The 18408-nt window shown below is 50.2% G+C and overlaps 1 protein-coding gene across 1 annotated transcript in view; it reads right to left on the reverse strand.

Moving 5' to 3' along the window:
• Positions 1 to 110: 110 nt before the first annotated feature.
• Positions 111 to 18408, reverse strand: part of LOC123487657 (annexin A5-like) — a gene marked incomplete at its 5' end in the record, with an annotated part of 20992 nt that continues 2694 nt past the window's right edge. The window contains 1 exon segment of the mRNA XM_045218768.1: positions 111 to 520. Coding sequence (XP_045074703.1) covers positions 458 to 520 — 63 coding nt within the window.

The raw sequence follows: 18408 nt of genomic DNA on the forward strand, positions 1-18408 counted from the left end.
AATAAAACCTCAAACTACGGATCAATGAATAAAAGTTTAAACAGTTGTGTCTCCTAGTGACCATGTGATCTCACTACACAGACACAGACAGACACGTCTCACTACAAACCTGCTATTAAAACCTTTATTACGTCTTCAGTGTTGCCTTACAAACAGTAAAACATTAAAACAGTCTTTGGTTGTTACATTACTGATATATATAAAATGACTTCTGGCATTAATATGACTTTAATGCTGTAGATCTGAAGCAGAGTAAAGCTGAAAGGATGTTAGCTACCTGACAGAAACACACAGGGTTAAAGTCTTATCACTCATAACCTATCACAGGGCTGCACTGGGGCCAGCAGAGCTCTCCTATTGGCTGACACGGGACTCAGAGAGTGATTGACCGCTAGAGGGGCCAGTCAGAGCGGAGGTCTCTCCGGGTCCCGCCCCCCTTCAGGGGTCATCGCCACGGTTACGCGTCATCGCCACCACAGAGCAGGAGGAGGGCCTTACGGTAGTCACCAGAAGTATCACCCTGAAACACACACATTGGAAAACACAGAGGATCAGCAACATTGCATTCGCTCCACATTACTGGCCTGTAGTGCTGAGCGATTACTGCTTTTTGAGGTCGGTCCGGTTTCGGTTATTAAAAAATAATCACGGTTTTCGATTTCGATAGAGTAAAAAAAAAATGAAATGCATTATGAAATAATGACGTTACAATGATTTCAAATCAAATCAAATTTTATTTGTCACATGCACCGAATACAACAGGTGTTGACCTTACCGTGAAATGCTGACTTACAAGCCCTTAACGAACAATGCAGTTCAAGAAATAGAGTTAAGAAAATACTAAATTAAATAAAAGTAAAAAATTAAATAAAAACTAACACAATAAAATAACAATAATGAGGCTATATACAGGGGGTCCCAGTACCGGGTCAATGTGGGGGTACAGGTTAGTCCAGGTAATAATGAGGCTATATACAGGGGGTACCGGTACCGAGTCAATGGGCTGGGGTACAGGTTAGTCCAGGTAATAATGAGGCTATATACAGGGGGTACCAGTACCTAGTCAATGGGCTGGGGTACAGGTTAGTCCAGGTAATAATGAGACTATATACAGGGGGTACCAGTACCTAGTCAATGGGCTGGGGTACAGGTTAGTCCAGGTAATAATGAGGCTATATACAGGGGGTACCGGTACCTAGTCAATGGGCTGGGGTACAGGTTAGTCCAGGTAATAATGAGGCTATATACAGGGGGTACCGGTACCTAGTCAATGGGCTGGGGTACAGGTTAGTCCAGGTAATAATGAGGCTATATACAGGGGGTACCGGTACCGGGTCAATGGGCTGGGGTACAGGTTAGTCCAGGTAATAATGAGGCTATATACAGGGGGTACCAGTACCTAGTCAATGGGCTGGGGGGGTACAGGTTAGTCCAGGTAATAATGAGGCTATATACAGGGGGTACCGGTACCTAGTCAATGTGGGGGGGTACAGGTTAGTCCAGGTAATAATGAGGCTATATACAAGGGGTACCAGTACCTAGTCAATGTGGGGTACAGGTTAGTCCAGGTAATAATGAGGCTATATACAGGGGTACCAGTACCTAGTCAATGGGCTGGGGTACAGGTTAGTCCAGGTAATAATGAGGCTATATACAGGGGGTACCAGTACCTAGTCAATGTGGGGGTACAGGTTAGTCCAGGTAATAATGAGGCTATATACAGGAGATACCAGTACCTAGTCAATGGGCTGGGGTACAGGTTAGTCCAGGTAATAATGAGGCTATATACAGGGGGTACCGGTACCGGGTCAATGTGGGGGGGTACAGGTTAGTCAAGGTAATAATGAGGCTATATACAGGGGGTACCAGTACCTAGTCAATGTGGGGGTACAGGTTAGTCCAGGTAATAATGAGGCTATATACAGGGGTACCAGTACCTAGTCAATGGGCTGGGGTACAGGTTAGTCCAGGTAATAATGAGGCTATATACAGGGGGTACCAGTACCTAGTCAATGGGCTGGGGTACAGGTTAGTCCAGGTAATAATGAGGCTATATACAGGGGTACCGGTACCGGGTCAATGTGGGGGTACAGGTTAGTCCAGGTAATAATGAGGCTATATACAGGGGTACCAGTACCTAGTCAATGGGGGGTACAGGTTAGTCCAGGTAATAATGAGGCTATATACAGGGGGTACCGGTACCTAGTCAATGGGCTGGGGTACAGGTTAGTCCAGGTAATAATGAGGCTATATACAGGGGTACCAGTACCTAGTCAATGGGCTGGGGTACAGGTTAGTCCAGGTAATAATGAGGCTATATACAGGGGGTACCAGTACCTAGTCAATGGGCTGGGGTACAGGTTAGTCCAGGTAATAATGAGGCTATATACAGGAGATACCAGTACCTAGTCAATGGGCTGGGGTACAGGTTAGTCCAGGTAATAATGAGGCTATATACATTGGGTACCAGTACCTAGTCAATGGGCTGGGGTACAGGTTAGTCCAGGTAATAATGAGGCTATATACAAGGGGTACCAGTACCGGGTCAATGGGCTGGGGTACAGGTTAGTCCAGGTAATAATGAGGCTATATACAGGGGGTACCGGTGCACGGGTCAATGTGGGGGTACAGGTTAGTCCAGGTAATAATGAGGCTATATACAGGGGGTACCAGTACCTAGTCAATGGGCTGGGGTACAGGTTAGTCCAGGTAATAATGAGGCTATATACAGGGGGTACCAGTACCTAGTCAATGTGGGGGGGTACAGGTTAGTCCAGGTAATAATGAGGCTATATACAGGGGGTACCCAGTACCTAGTCAATGTGGGGGGGGTACAGGTTAGTCCAGGTAATAATGAGGCTATATACAGGGGTACCAGTACCTAGTCAATGGGCTGGGGTACAGGTTAGTCCAGGTAATAATGAGGCTATATACAGGGGGTACCAGTACCTAGTCAATGGGCTGGGGTACAGGTTAGTCCAGGTAATAATGAGGCTATATACAGGGGTACCAGTACCTAGTCAATGGGCTGGGGTACAGGTTAGTCCAGGTAATAATGAGGCTATATACAGGGGGTACCAGTACCTAGTCAATGTGGGGGGGTACAGGTTAGTCAAGGTAATAATGAGGCTATATACAGGGGGTACCAGTACCTAGTCAATGGGCTGGGGTACAGGTTAGTCCAGGTAATAATGAGGCTATATATAGAAGATACCAGTACCTAGTCAATGGGCTGGGGTACAGGTTAGTCCAGGTAATAATGAGGCTATATACAGGGGGTACCAGTACCTAGTCAATGGGCTGGGGTACAGGTTAGTCCAGGTAATAATGAGGCTATATACAGGGGTACCAGTACCTAGTCAATGGGCTGGGGTACAGGTTAGTCCAGGTAATAATGAGGCTATATACAGGGGTACCAGTACCTAGTCAATGTGGGGGTACAGGTTAGTCAAGGTAATAATGAGGCTATATACAGGGGGTACCAGTACCTAGTCAATGGGCTGGGGTACAGGTTAGTCCAGGTAATAATGAGGCTATATACAGGGGGTACCAGTACCTCGTCAATGGGCTGGGGTACAGGTTAGTCCAGGTAATAATGAGGCTATATACAGGGGTACCAGTACCTAGTCAATGTGTGGGGTACAGGTTAGTCCAGGTAATAATGAGGCTATATACAGGGGGTACCAGTACCTAGTCAATGGGCTGGGGTACAGGTTAGTCCAGGTAATAATGAGGCTATATACAGGGGTACCAGTACCTAGTCAATGGGCTGGGGTACAGGTTAGTCCAGGTAATAATGAGGCTATATACAGGGGGTACCAGTACCTAGTCAATGTGGGGGTACAGGTTAGTCCAGGTAATAATGAGGCTATATACAGGGGGTACCAGTACCTAGTCAATGGGGGGTACAGGTTAGTCCAGGTAATAATGAGGCTATATACAGGGGTACCAGTACCTAGTCAATGGGCTGGGGTACAGGCTAGTCCAGGTAATAATGAGGCTATATACAGGGGTACCAGTACCTAGTCAATGGGCTGGGGTACAGGTTAGTCCAGGTAATAATGAGGCTATATACAGGGGGTACCAGTACCTAGTCAATGGGCTGGGGTACAGGTTAGTCCAGGTAATAATGAGGCTATATACAGGGGGTACCAGTACCTAGTCAATGGGCTGGGGTACAGGTTAGTCCAGGTAATAATGAGGCTATATACAGGGGTACCAGTACCTAGTCAATGTGTGGGGGTACAGGTTAGTCCAGGTAATAATGAGGCTATATACAGGGGTACCAGTACCTAGTCAATGGGCTGGGGTACAGGTTAGTCCAGGTAATAATGAGGCTATATACAGGGGTACCAGTACCTAGTCTAATGGGGGGTACAGGTTAGTCCAGGTAATAATGAGGCTATATACAGGGGTACCAGTACCTAGTCAATGGGCTGGGGTACAGGTTAGTCCAGGTAATAATGAGGCTATATACAGGAGATACCAGTACCTAGTCAATGGGCTGGGGTACAGGTTAGTCCAGGTAATAATGAGGCTATATACAGGGGGTACCAGTACCTAGTCAATGTGGGGGGTACAGGTTAGTCCAGGTAATAATGAGGCTATATACAGGGGGTACCAGTACCTAGTCAATGGGCTGGGGTACAGGTTAGTCCAGGTAATAATGAGGCTATATACAGGGGTACCAGTACCGAGTCAATGGGCTGGGGTACAGGTTAGTCCAGGTAATAATGAGGCTATATACAGGGGGTACCAGTACCTAGTCAATGTGGGGGTACAGGTTAGTCCAGGTAATAATGAGGCTATATACAGGGGGTACCAGTACCTAGTCAATGTGGGGGTACAGGTTAGTCCAGGTAATAATGAGGCTATATACAGGGGGTACCAGTACCTAGTCAATGTGGGGGTACAGGTTAGTCCAGGTAATAATGAGGCTATATACAGGGGGTACCAGTACCTAGTCAATGTGGGGGTACAGGTTAGTCCAGGTAATAATGAGGCTATATACAGGGGGTACCAGTACCGGGTCAATGTGGGGGGTACAGGTTAGTCCAGGTAATAATGAGGCTATATACAGGGGTACCAGTACCTAGTCAATGGGTGGGGGTACAGGTTAGTCCAGGTAATAATGAGGCTATATACAGGGGGTACCAGTACCTAGTCAATGTGGGGGTACAGGTTAGTCCAGGTAATAATGAGGCTATATACAGGGGTACCAGTACCTAGTCAATGGGCTGGGGTACAGGTTAGTCCAGGTAATAATGAGGCTATATACAGGGGTACCGTACCGGGTCAATGTGGGGGTACAGGTTAGTCCAGGTAATAATGAGGCTATATACAGGGGTACCAGTACCTAGTCAATGGGCTGGGGTACAGGTTAGTCCAGGTAATAATGAGGCTATATACAGGGTACCAGTACCTAGTCAATGGTGGGGTACAGGTTAGTCCAGGTAATAATGAGGCTATATACAGGGGTACCAGTACCTAGTCAATGGGCTGGGGGTACAGGTTAGTCCAGGTAATAATGAGGCTATATACAGGGGGTACCAGTACCTAGTCAATGGGCTGGGGGTACAGATTAGTCCAGGTAATAATGAGGCTATATACAGGGGTACCAGTACCTAGTCAATGGGGGTACAGGTTAGTCCAGGTAATAATGAGGCTATATACAGGGGTACCAGTACCTAGTCAATGGGCTGGGGTACAGGTTAGTCCAGGTAATAATGAGGCTATATACAGGGGGTACCAGTACCTAGTCAATGGGCTGGGGTACAGGTTAGTCCAGGTAATAATGAGGCTATATACAGGGGGAACCAGTACCTAGTCAATGTGGGGGGTACAGGTTAGTCCAGGTAATAATGAGGCTATATACAGGGGGTACCAGTTACCTAGTCAATGTGTTGGGGTACAGGTTAGTCCAGGTAATAATGAGGCTATATACAGGGGGTACCGGTACCTAGTCAATGGGCTGGGGTACAGGTTAGTCCAGGTAATAATGAGGCTATATACAGGGGGTACCAGTACCTAGTCAATGTGTGGGGGTACAGGTTAGTCCAGGTAATAATGAGGCTATATAGAGGGGGTACCGGTACCTAGTCAATGGGCTGGGGTACAGGTTAGTCAAGGTAATAATGAGGCTATATACAGGGGGTACCAGTACCTAGTCAATGGGGGGGTACAGGTTAGTCAAGGTAATAATGAGGCTATATACAGGGGTACCGGTACCTAGTCAATGTGGGGGGTACAGGTTGGTCCAGGTAATAATGAGGCTATATACAGGGGGTACCGGTACCTAGTCAATTGGGGTACAGGTTAGTCCAGGTAATAACGAGGCTATATACAGGGGGTACCAGTACCTAGTCAATGTGGGGTACAGGTTAGTCCAGGTAATAATGAGGCTATATACAGGGGGTACCAGTACCTAGTCAATGGGCTGGGGTACAGGTTAGTCAAGGTAATAATGAGGCTATATACAGGGGGTACCAGTACCTAGTCAATGGGCTGGGGTACAGGTTAGTCCAGGTAATAATGAGGCTATATACAGGGGGTACCAGTACCTAGTCAATGTGTGGGGGTACAGGTTAGTCCAGGTAATAATGAGGCTATATACAGGGGGTACCAGTACCTAGTCAATGTGGGGTACAGGTTAGTCCAGGTAATAATGTGGCTATATACAGGGGTACCGGTACCTGGTCAATGTGGGGGGGGTACAGGTTAGTCCAGGTAATAATGAGGCTATATACAGGGGGTACCAGTACCTAGTCAATGGGCTGGGGGTACAGGTTAGTCCAGGTAATAATGAGGCTATATACAGGGGGTACCAGTACCTAGTCAATGGGTTGGGGTACAGGTTAGTCCAGGTAATAATGAGGCTATATACAGGGGGTACCAGTACCTAGTCAATGTGGGGGTACAGGTTAGTCCAGGTAATAATGAGGCTATATACAGGGGGTACCAGTACCGAGTCAATGGGTGGGGTACAGGTTAGTCAAGGTAATAATGAGGCTATATACAGGAGGTACGCAGTACCTAGTCAATGTGCTGGGGTACAGGTTAGTCCAGGTAATAATGAGGCTATATACAGGGGGTACCAGTACCTAGTCAATGGGCTGGGGTACAGGTTAGTCCAGGTAATAATGAGGCTATATACAGGGGGTACCAGTACCTAGTCAATGGGCTGGGGTACAGGTTAGTCAAGGTAATAATGAGGCTATATACAGGGGGTACCAGTACCTAGTCAATGGGCTGGGGTACAGGTTAGTCCAGGTAATAATGAGGCTATATACAGGAGATACCAGTACCTAGTCAATGTGGCGGGGGTACAGGTTAGTCCAGGTAATAATGAGGCTATATACAGTGGGTACCAGTACCTAGTCAATGCTGTGGGGTACAGGTTAGTCCAGGTAATAATGAGGCTATATACAAGGGGTACCAGTACCGGGTCAATGGGCTGGGGTACAGGTTAGTCCAGGTAATAATGAGGCTATATACAGGGGTACCGGTACCGGGTCAATGTGGGGGGTACAGGTTAGTCCAGGTAATAATGAGGCTATATACAGGGGGTACCAGTACCGAGTCAATGGGCGGGGGTACAGGTTAGTCCAGGTAATAATGAGGCTATATACAGGGGTACCAGTACCTAGTCAATGTGGGGTACAGGTTAGTCCAGGTAATAATGAGGCTATATACAGGGGGTACCAGTACCTAGTCAATGTGGGGGTACAGGTTAGTCCAGGTAATAATGAGGCTATATACAGGTGGGGTACCAGTACCTAGTCAATGGGCTGGGGTACAGGTTAGTCCAGGTAATAATGAGGCTATATACAGGGGGTACCGGTACCGGGTCAATGTGGGGGGGTACAGGTTAGTCCAGGTAATAATGAGGCTATATACAGGGGGTACCAGTACCTAGTCAATGGGCTGGGGTACAGGTTAGTCCAGGTAATAATGAGGCTATATACAGGGGGTACCAGTACCTAGTCAATGTGGGGGGGTACAGGTTAGTCCAGGTAATAATGAGGCTATATACAGGGGGTACCAGTACCTAGTCAATGGGCTGGGGTACAGGTTAGTCCAGGTAATAATGAGGCTATATACAGGGGTACCAGTACCTAGTCAATGGGCTGGGGTACAGGTTAGTCCAGGTAATAATGAGGCTATATACAGGGGGTACCAGACCTAGTCAATGGGGGGTACAGGTTAGTCCAGGTAATAATGAGGCTATATACAGGGTACCAGTACCTAGTCAATGGGCTGGGGTACAGGTTAGTCCAGGTAATAATGAGGCTATATACAGGGGGTACCAGTACCTAGTCAATGGGCTGGGGTACAGGTTAGTCCAGGTAATAATGAGGCTATATACAGGGGGAACCAGTACCTAGTCAATGTGGGGGTACAGGTTAGTCCAGGTAATAATGAGGCTATATACAGGGGGTACCAGTTCCTAGTCAATGTGTGGGGGTACAGGTTAGTCCAGGTAATAATGAGGCTATATACAGGGGGTACCGGTACCTAGTCAATGGGCTGGGGTACAGGTTAGTCCAGGTAATAATGAGGCTATATACAGGGGTACCAGTACCTAGTCAATGTGGGGGTACAGGTTAGTCCAGGTAATAATGAGGCTATATAGAGGGGGTACCGGTACCTAGTCAATGTGTGGGGGTACAGGTTAGTCAAGGTAATAATGAGGCTATATACAGGGGGTACCAGTACCTAGTCAATGTGGGGGGGTACAGGTTAGTCAAGGTAATAATGAGGCTATATACAGGGGGTACCGGTACCTAATCAATGTGTGGGTACAGGTTAGTCCAGGTAATAATGAGGCTATATACAGGGGTACCGGTACCTAGTCAATGTGGGGGTACAGGTTAGTCCAGGTAATAACGAGGCTATATACAGGGGGTACCGGTACCTAGTCAATGTGGGGAACAGGTTAGTCCAGGTAATAATGAGGCTATATACAGGGGGTACCAGTACCTAGTCAATGGGATGGGGTACAGGTTAGTCAAGGTAATAATGAGGCTATATACAGGGGGTACCAGTACCTAGTCAATGTGGGGGTACAGGTTAGTCCAGGTAATAATGAGGCTATATACAGGGGGTACCAGTACCTAGTCAATGTGTGGGGGTACAGGTTAGTCCAGGTAATAATGAGGCTATATACAGGGGGTACCAGTACCTAGTCAATGTGGGGGTACAGGTTAGTCCAGGTGATACCGTGGCTATATACAGGGGGTACCGGTACCTAGTCAATGGGCTGGGGGTACAGGTTAGTCCAGGTAATAATGAGGCTATATACAGGGGGTACCAGTACCTAGTCAATGGGCTGGGGGTACAGGTTAGTCCAGGTAATAATGAGGCTATATACAGGGGGTACCAGTACCTAGTCAATGTGTGGGGGTACAGGTTAGTCCAGGTAATAATGAGGCTATATACAGGGGGTACCAGTACAGGGTCAATGTGGGGGTACAGGTTAGTCAAGGTAATAATGAGGCTATATACAGGGGGTACCAGTACCTAGTCAATGGGCTGGGGTACAGGTTAGTCCAGGTAATAATGAGGCTATATACAGGGGGTACGGTACCTAGTCAATGTGTGGGGGTACAGGGTAGTCAAGGTAATAATGAGGCTATATACAGGGGGTACCAGTACCTAGTCAATGGGCTGGGGTACAGGTTAGTCCAGGTAATAATGAGGCTATATACAGGGGGTACCAGTACCTAGTCAATGGGCTGGGGTACAGGTTAGTCAAGGTAATAATGAGGCTATATACAGGGGGTACCGGTACCTAGTCAATGTGTGGGGGTACAGGTTAGTCCAGGTAATAATGAGGCTATATACAGGGGGTACCAGTACCTAGTCAATGTGGGGGTCCAGGTTAGTCCAGGTAATAATGAGGCTATATACAGGGGTACCGGTACCGGGTCAATGGGCTGGGGTACAGGTTAGTCCAGGTAATAATGAGGCTATATACAGGGGTACCAGTACCGGGTCAATGGGCTGGGGTACAGGTTAGTCCAGGTAATAATGAGGCTATATACAGGGGTACCGGTACTGAGTCAATGTGTGTGGGTACAGGTTAGTCAAGGTAATAATGAGGCTATATACAGGGGTACCAGTACCTAGTCAATGGGCTGGGGTACAGGTTAGTCCAGGTAATAATGAGGCTATATACAGGGGTACCAGTACCGGGTCAATGGGCTGGGGTACAGGTTAGTCAAGGTAATTTGTACATGTAGGTAGGGGTAAAGTGACCAAAGCCAAAAATAGTGAACATTCAATTGCCAAAACATTAAAATATTCCATTGTCTCTGTCAGGTCCACATTGGGTAGACATCAATAGAACAACAGTAAATTACTGTGAAATAATCAAATATTTCAGTTGTGTATATTACTTAGTTTTTATTTGAAAACGTTATTATTTTTAAATTCCTTAAAGTCATCCTCTCATCTCTGCTCAGGCAGCAGCAGTCAGTCAGCCAGTTATATCTTTGCTCCCCAGACAGCAGCAGTCAGTCAGCCAGTTATATCTGTGCTCCCCAGACAGCAGCAGTCAGTCAGCCAGTTATATCTGTGCTCCCCAGGCAGCAGCAGTCAGTCAGCCAGTTATATCTGTGCTCCCCAGACTGTCCTGTCTGTGATAGGCCTCGTCTCTGCTCAGGCAGCAGCAGTCAGTCAGCCAGTTATATCTGTGCTCCCCAGGCAGCAGCAGTCAGTCAGCCAGTTATATCTGTGCTCCCCAGACAGCAGCAGTCAGTCAGCCAGTTATATCTGTGCTCCCCAGACAGCAGCAGTCAGTCAGCCAGTTATATCTGTGCTCCCCAGACTGTCCTGTCTCTGATAGGCCTCGTCTCTGCTCAGGGCAGCAGTCAGTCAGCCAGTTATATCTGTGCTCCCCAGACCGTCCCGTTATGTCTGTGTCAGCCCATCTGTGCTCCCCAGCAGCAGCAGTCAGTCAGCCAGTTATATCTGTGCTCCCCAGGCATCTCTCGGCAGCAGTCAGTCAGCCAGTTATATCTGTGCTCCCAGACAGCAGCAGTCAGTCAGCCAGTTATATCTGTGCTCCCCAGGCAGCAGCAGTCAGCCAGCCAGTTATATCTGTGCTCCCCAGGCAGCAGCAGTCAGTCAGCCAGTTATATCTGTGCTCCCCAGACAGCAGCAGTCAGTCAGCCAGTTATATCTGTGCTCCCCAGACAGCAGCAGTCAGTCAGCCAGTTATATCTGTGCTCCCCAGACAGCAGCAGTCAGCCAGCCAGTTATATCTGTGCTCCCCAGACAGCAGCAGTCAGCCAGCCAGTTATATCTGTGCTCCCCAGGCAGCAGCAGTCAGTCAGCCAGTTATATCTGTGCTCCCCAGACTGTCCTGTCTATGATAGGCCTCGTCTCTGCTCAGGCAGCAGCAGTCAGCCAGTTATATCTGTGCTCCCCAGACAGCAGCAGTCAGTCAGCCAGTTATATCTGTGCTCCCCAGACTGTCCTGTCTATGATAGGCCTCGTCTCTGCTCAGCAGCAGTCAGTCAGCCAGTTATATCTGTGCTCCCCAGACTGTCCTGTCTCTGATAGGCCTCATCTCTGCTCAGGCAGCAGCAGTCAGCCAGCCAGTTATATCTGTGCTCCCCAGACAGCAGCAGTCAGTCAGCCAGTTATATCTGTGCTCCCCAGACTGTCCTGTCTCTGATAGGCCTCATCTCTGCTCAGGCAGCAGTCAGTCAGCCAGTTATATCTGTGCTCCCCAGGCAGCAGCAGTCAGTCAGCCAGTTATATCTGTGCTCCCCAGGCAGCAGCAGTCAGTCAGCCAGTTATATCTGTGCTCCCCAGACTGTCCTGTCTCTGATAGGCCTCATCTCTGCTCAGGCAGCAGCAGTCAGTCAGCCAGTTATATCTGTGCTCCCCAGACAGCAGCAGTCAGTCAGCCAGCCAGTTATATCTGTGCTCCCCAGACAGCAGCAGTCAGTCAGTCAGTTATATCTGTGCTCCCCAGACAGCAGCAGTCAGTCAGCCAGTTATATCTGTGCTCCCCAGACAGCAGCAGTCAGTCAGCCAGTTATATCTGTGCTCCCCAGACAGCAGCAGTCAGCCAGCCAGTTATATCTGTGCTCCCCAGGCAGCAGCAGTCAGTCAGCCAGTTATATCTGTGCTCCCCAGACAGCAGCAGTCAGTCAGCCAGTTATATCTGTGCTCCCCAGACTGTCCTGTCTCTGATAGGCCTCGTCTCTGCTCAGGCAGCAGTCAGTCAGCCAGTTATATCTGTGCTCCCCAGACAGCAGCAGTCAGTCAGCCAGTTATATCTGTGCTCCCCAGACAGCAGCAGTCAGCCAGCCAGTTATATCTGTGCTCCCCAGGCAGCAGCAGTCAGTCAGCCAGTTATATCTGTGCTCCCAGACAGCAGCAGTCAGTCAGCCATCTGTGCTCCAGACTGCAGCAGTCAGTCAGCCAGTTATATCTGTGCTCCCCAGACAGTCGCTGTCTCTGATAGGCCTCATCTCTGCTCAGAGCAGCAGTCAGTCAGCCAGTTATATCTGTGCTCCCCAGACGTCCTGTCGATAGCTTGCTCAGGCAGCAGTCAGTCAGCCAGTTATATCTGTGCTCCTCAGACAGCAGCAGTCAGCCAGCCAGTTATATCTGTGCTCCCCAGACGCAGCAGTCAGTCGCCAGATATCTGTGCTCTCAGGCAGCAGCAGTCAGCAGCCTTATATCTGGCCTCAGGCAGCAGCAGTCAGCCAGCCAGTTATATCTGTGCTCCCCAGGCAGCAGCAGTCAGTCAGCCAGTTATATCTGTGCTCCCCAGACTGTCCTGTCTCTGATAGGCCTCGTCTCTGCTCAGGCAGCAGCAGTCAGCCAGTTATATCTGTGCTCCCCAGACAGCAGCAGTCAGTCAGCCAGTTATATCTGTGCTCCCCAGGCAGCAGCAGTCAGTCAGCCAGTTATATCTGTGCTCCCCAGACTGTCCTGTCTCTGATAGGCCTCATCTCTGCTCAGGCAGCAGTCAGTCAGTCAGCCAGTTATATCTGTGCTCCCCAGACAGCAGCAGTCAGTCAGCCAGTTATATCTGTGCTCCCCAGACTGTCCTGTCTCTGATAGGCCTTATCTCTGCTCAGGCAGCAGTCAGTCAGTCAGCCAGTTATATCTGTGCTCCCCAGGCAGCAGCAGTCAGTCAGCCAGTTATATCTGTGCTCCCCAGACTGTCCTGTCTTGATAGGCCTCATCTCTGCTCAGGCAGCAGTCAGTCAGTCAGCCAGTTATATCTGTGCTCCCCAGACAGCAGCAGTCAGTCAGCCAGTTATATCTGTGCTCCCCAGACGTCCGTCTGTGCCTATCTCTGCTCAGGCAGCAGTCAGTCAGTCAGCCAGTTATATCTGTGCTCCCCAGACAGCAGCAGTCAGTCAGCCAGTTATATCTGTGCTCCCCAGACTGTCCTGTCTTGATAGGCCTCGTCTCTGCTCAGGCAGCAGTCAGTCAGCCAGTTATATCTGTGCTCCCCAGACTGTCCTGTCTCTGATAGGCCTCATTCTCTGCTCAGGCAGCAGTCAGTCAGTCAGCCAGTTATATCTGTGCTCCCCAGACAGCAGCAGTCAGTCAGCCAGTTATATCTGTGCTCCCCAGACAGCAGCAGTCAGCCAGCCAGTTATATCTGTGCTCCCCAGACTGTCCTGTCTGTAGGCCTCATCTCTGCTCAGGCAGCAGTCAGTCAGTCAGCCAGTTATATCTGTGCTCCCCAGACAGCAGCAGTCAGTCAGCCAGTTATATCTGTGCTCCCCAGACTGTCCTGTCTCTGATAGGCCTCATCTCTGCTCAGGCAGCAGTCAGTCAGTCAGCCAGTTATATCTGTGCTCCCCAGGCAGCAGCAGTCAGTCAGCCAGTTATATCTGTGCTCCCCAGACTGTCCTGTCTCTGATAGGCCTCATCTCTGCTCAGGCAGCAGTCAGTCAGTCAGCCAGTTATATCTGTGCTCCCCAGACAGCAGCAGTCAGTCAGCCAGTTATATCTGTGCTCCCCAGACTGTCTGTCTCTGATAGGCCTCATCTCTGCTCAGGCAGCAGTCAGTCAGTCAGCCAGTTATATCTGTGCTCCCCAGACAGCAGCAGTCAGTCAGCCAGTTATATCTGTGCTCCCCAGACTGTCCTGTCTCTGATAGGCCTCGTCTCTGCTCAGGCAGCAGCAGTCAGCCAGTTATATCTGTGCTCCCCAGACTGTCCTGTCTCTGATAGGCCTCATCTCTGCTCAGGCAGCAGTCAGTCAGTCAGCCAGTTATATCTGTGCTCCCCAGACAGCAGCAGTCAGTCAGCCAGTTATATCTGTGCTCCCCAGACAGCAGCAGTCAGCCAGCCAGTTATATCTGTGCTCCCCAGACAGCAGCAGTCAGCCAGCCAGTTATATCTGTGCTCCCCAGACAGCAGCAGTCAGCCAGCCAGTTATATCTGTGCTCCCCAGACTGTCCTGTCTCTGATGGCCTCGTCTCTGCTCAGGCAGCAGTCAGTCAGCCAGTTATAGCTGTGCTCCCCAGACTGTCCTGTCTCTGATAGGCCTCATCTCTGCTCAGGCAGCAGTCAGTCAGCCAGTTATATCTGTGCTCCCCAGACAGCAGCAGTCAGTCAGCCAGTTATATCTGTGCTCCTCAGGCAGCAGTCAGTCAGTCAGCCAGTTATATCTGTGCTCCCCAGACTGTCCTGTCTCTGATAGGCCTCATCTCTGCTCAGGCAGCAGTCAGTCAGCCAGCCAGTTATATCTGTGCTCCCCAGACAGCAGCAGTCAGTCAGCCAGTTATATCTGTGCTCCCCAGACTGTCCTGTCTCTGATAGGCCTCATCTCTGCTCAGGCAGCAGTCAGTCAGCCAGTTATATCTGTGCTCCCCAGACAGCAGCAGTCAGTCAGCCAGTTATATCTGTGCTCCCCAGACAGCAGTAGTCAGTCAGCCAGTTATATCTGTGCTCCCCAGACTGTCCTGTCTCTGATAGGCCTCGTCTCTGCTCAGGCAGCAGCAGTCAGTCAGCCAGTTATATCTGTGCTCCCCAGGCAGCAGCAGTCAGTCAGCCAGTTATATCTGTGCTCCCCAGGCAGCAGCAGTCAGTCAGCCAGTTATATCTGTGCTCCCCAGACTGTCCTGTCTCTGATAGGCCTCGTCTCTGCTCAGGCAGCAGCAGTCAGTCAGCCAGTTATATCTGTGCTCCCCAGGCAGCAGCAGTCAGTCAGCCAGTTATATCTGTGCTCCCCAGGCAGCAGCAGTCAGTCAGCCAGTTATATCTGTGCTCCCCAGACTGTCCTGTCTCTGATAGGCCTCGTCTCTGCTCAGGCAGCAGTCAGTCAGCCAGTTATATCTGTGCTCCCCAGACAGCAGCAGTCAGCCAGCCAGTTATATCTGTGCTCCCCAGACTGCAGCAGTCAGCCAGCCAGTTATATCTGTGCTCCCCAGGCAGCAGCAGTCAGTCAGCCAGTTATATCTGTGCTCCCCAGACTGTCCTGTCTCTGATAGGCCTCGTCTCTGCTCAGGCAGCAGCAGTCAGTCAGCCAGTTATATCTGTGCTCCCCAGACAGCAGCAGTCAGTCAGCCAGTTATATCTGTGCTCCCCAGACTGTCCTGTCTCTGATAGGCCTCGTCTCTGCTCAGGCAGCAGCAGTCAGTCAGCCAGTTATATCTGTGCTCCCCAGACAGCAGCAGTCAGTCAGCCAGTTATATCTGTGCTCCCCAGACAGCAGCAGTCAGTCAGCCAGTTATATCTGTGCTCCCCAGACTGTCCTGTCTCTGATAGGCCTCGTCTCTGCTCAGGCAGCAGTCAGTCAGTCAGTTATATCTGTGCTCCCCAGACTGCAGCAGTCAGCCAGCCAGTTATATCTGTGCTCCCCAGACAGCAGCAGTCAGCCAGCCAGTTATATCTGTGCTCCCCAGGCAGCAGTCAGTCAGCCAGTTATATCTGTGCTCCCCAGACAGCAGCAGTCAGTCAGCCAGTTATATCTGTGCTCCCCAGACAGCAGCAGTCAGTCAGCCAGTTATATCTGTGCTCCCCAGACTGTCCTGTCTCTGATAGGCCTCATCTCTGCTCAGGCAGCAGCAGTCAGTCAGCCAGTTATATCTGTGCTCCCCAGACAGCAGCAGTCAGCCAGCCAGTTATATCTGTGCTCCCCAGACTGTCCTGTCTCTGATAGGCCTCGTCTCTGCTCAGGCAGCAGTCAGTCAGTCAGCCAGTTATATCTGTGCTCCCCAGGCAGCAGCAGTCAGTCAGCCAGTTATATCTGTGCTCCCCAGGCAGCAGCAGTCAGTCAGCCAGTTATATCTGTGCTCCCCAGACTGTCCTGTCTCTGATAGGCCTCATCTCTGCTCAGGCAGCAGCAGTCAGCCAGTTATATCTGTGCTCCCCAGACAGCAGCAGTCAGCCAGCCAGTTATATCTGTGCTCCCCAGACTGTCCTGTCTCTGATAGGCCTCGTCTCTGCTCAGGCAGCAGTCAGTCAGTCAGCCAGTTATATCTGTGCTCCCCAGGCAGCAGCAGTCAGTCAGCCAGTTATATCTGTGCTCCCCAGACTGTCCTGTCTCTGATAGGCCTCATCTCTGCTCAGGCAGCAGCAGTCAGCCAGCCAGTTATATCTGTGCTCCCCAGACAGCAGCAGTCAGTCAGCCAGTTATATCTGTGCTCCCCAGACAGCAGCAGTCAGTCAGCCAGTTATATCTGTGCTCCCCAGACAGCAGCAGTCAGTCAGCCAGTTATATCTGTGCTCCCCAGACAGCAGCAGTCAGTCAGCCAGTTATATCTGTGCTCCCCAGACTGTCCTGTCTCTGATAGGCCTCGTCTCTGCTCAGGCAGCAGCAGTCAGTCAGCCAGTTATATCTGTGCTCCCCAGACAGCAGCAGTCAGTCAGCCAGTTATATCTGTGCTCCCCAGACAGCAGCAGTCAGTCAGCCAGTTATATCTGTGCTCCCCAGACTGTCCTGTCTCTGATAGGCCTCATCTCTGCTCAGGCAGCAGTCAGTCAGCCAGTTATATCTGTGCTCCCCAGACAGCAGCAGTCAGTCAGCCAGTTATATCTGTGCTCCCCAGACTGTCCTGTCTCTGATAGGCCTCATCTCTGCTCAGGCAGCAGTCAGTCAGCCAGTTATATCTGTGCTCCCCAGACTGTCCTGTCTCTGATAGGCCTCATCTCTGCTCAGGCAGCAGCAGTCAGTCAGCCAGTTATATCTGTGCTCCCCAGACAGCAGCAGTCAGTCAGCCAGTTATATCTGTGCTCCCCAGGCAGCAGCAGTCAGCCAGCCAGTTATATCTGTGCTCCCCAGACAGCAGCAGTCAGTCAGCCAGTTATATCTGTGCTCCCCAGACAGCAGCAGTCAGTCAGCCAGTTATATATGTGCTCCCCAGGCAGCAGCAGTCAGCCAGCCAGTTATATCTGTGCTCCCCAGACTGTCCTGTCTCTGATAGGCCTCGTCTCTGCTCAGGCAGCAGTCAGTCAGCCAGCCAGTTATATCTGAGCTCCCCAGACAGCAGCAGTCAGTCAGCCAGTTATATCTGTGCTCCCCAGACTGTCCTGTCTATGATAGGCCGGAGGACGTCCTCCGGAAGTTGTCATAATTACTGTGTTCGATGCCACAAAGTTGGAAGCACAGAATCGTCTAGAATGTCATTGTACGCTGTAGTGTTAAGATTTCCCTTCACTGGAACTAAGGGGCCCGAACCATGAAAAACTGCCCCAGACCATTACTCCTCCTCCACGAAACTTTACACTTGGCACTATGCATTGAGGCAGGTAGCGTTCTCCTGGCATCTGCCAAACCCAGATTCGCCCGTTGGACTGCCAGATGGTGAAGCGTGATTCATCACTCCAGAGAACGTGTTTCCACTGCTCCAGAGTCCAATGGCGGCGAGCTTTACACCACTCCAGCCGACGCTTGGCATTGCGCATGGTGAGCTTAGTCTTGTGTGCGGCTGCTCGGCCATGGAAACCCATTTCATGAAGCTCCAGACGAGCAGTTCTTGTGCTGACGTTGCTTCCAGAGGCAGTTTGGAAGTCGGTAGTGAGTGTTAAAACCAAGGACAGATGATTTTTACGCGCTACACGCTTCAGCACTCGGCGGTCCCGTTCTGTGAGCTTGTGTGGCCTACCACTTCGCGGCTGAGCCGTTGACGTTTCCACTTCACAATAACAGCACTTACAGTTGACTAGGGCAGCTCTAGCAGGGCAGGCATTTGACGAACTGACTTGTTGGAAAGGTGACATCCTATGACGGTGCCACGTTGAAAGTCACTGAGCTCTTCAGTAAGGCCATTCTGCCAATGTTTGTCTATGGAGATTGCATGGCTGTGTGCTCGATTTTATACACCTGTCAGCACCGGTATACCTGTATACCAGAGCACAGAGATAGACATAAACAGTATATATACAGCACCAGTCAAAAGTTTGGACACACCTACTCATTCAAGGG

This window comes from Coregonus clupeaformis, unplaced genomic scaffold (assembly GCF_020615455.1).
Source record: "Coregonus clupeaformis isolate EN_2021a unplaced genomic scaffold, ASM2061545v1 scaf1791, whole genome shotgun sequence".
Classification (NCBI taxonomy): domain Eukaryota; kingdom Metazoa; phylum Chordata; class Actinopteri; order Salmoniformes; family Salmonidae; genus Coregonus; species Coregonus clupeaformis.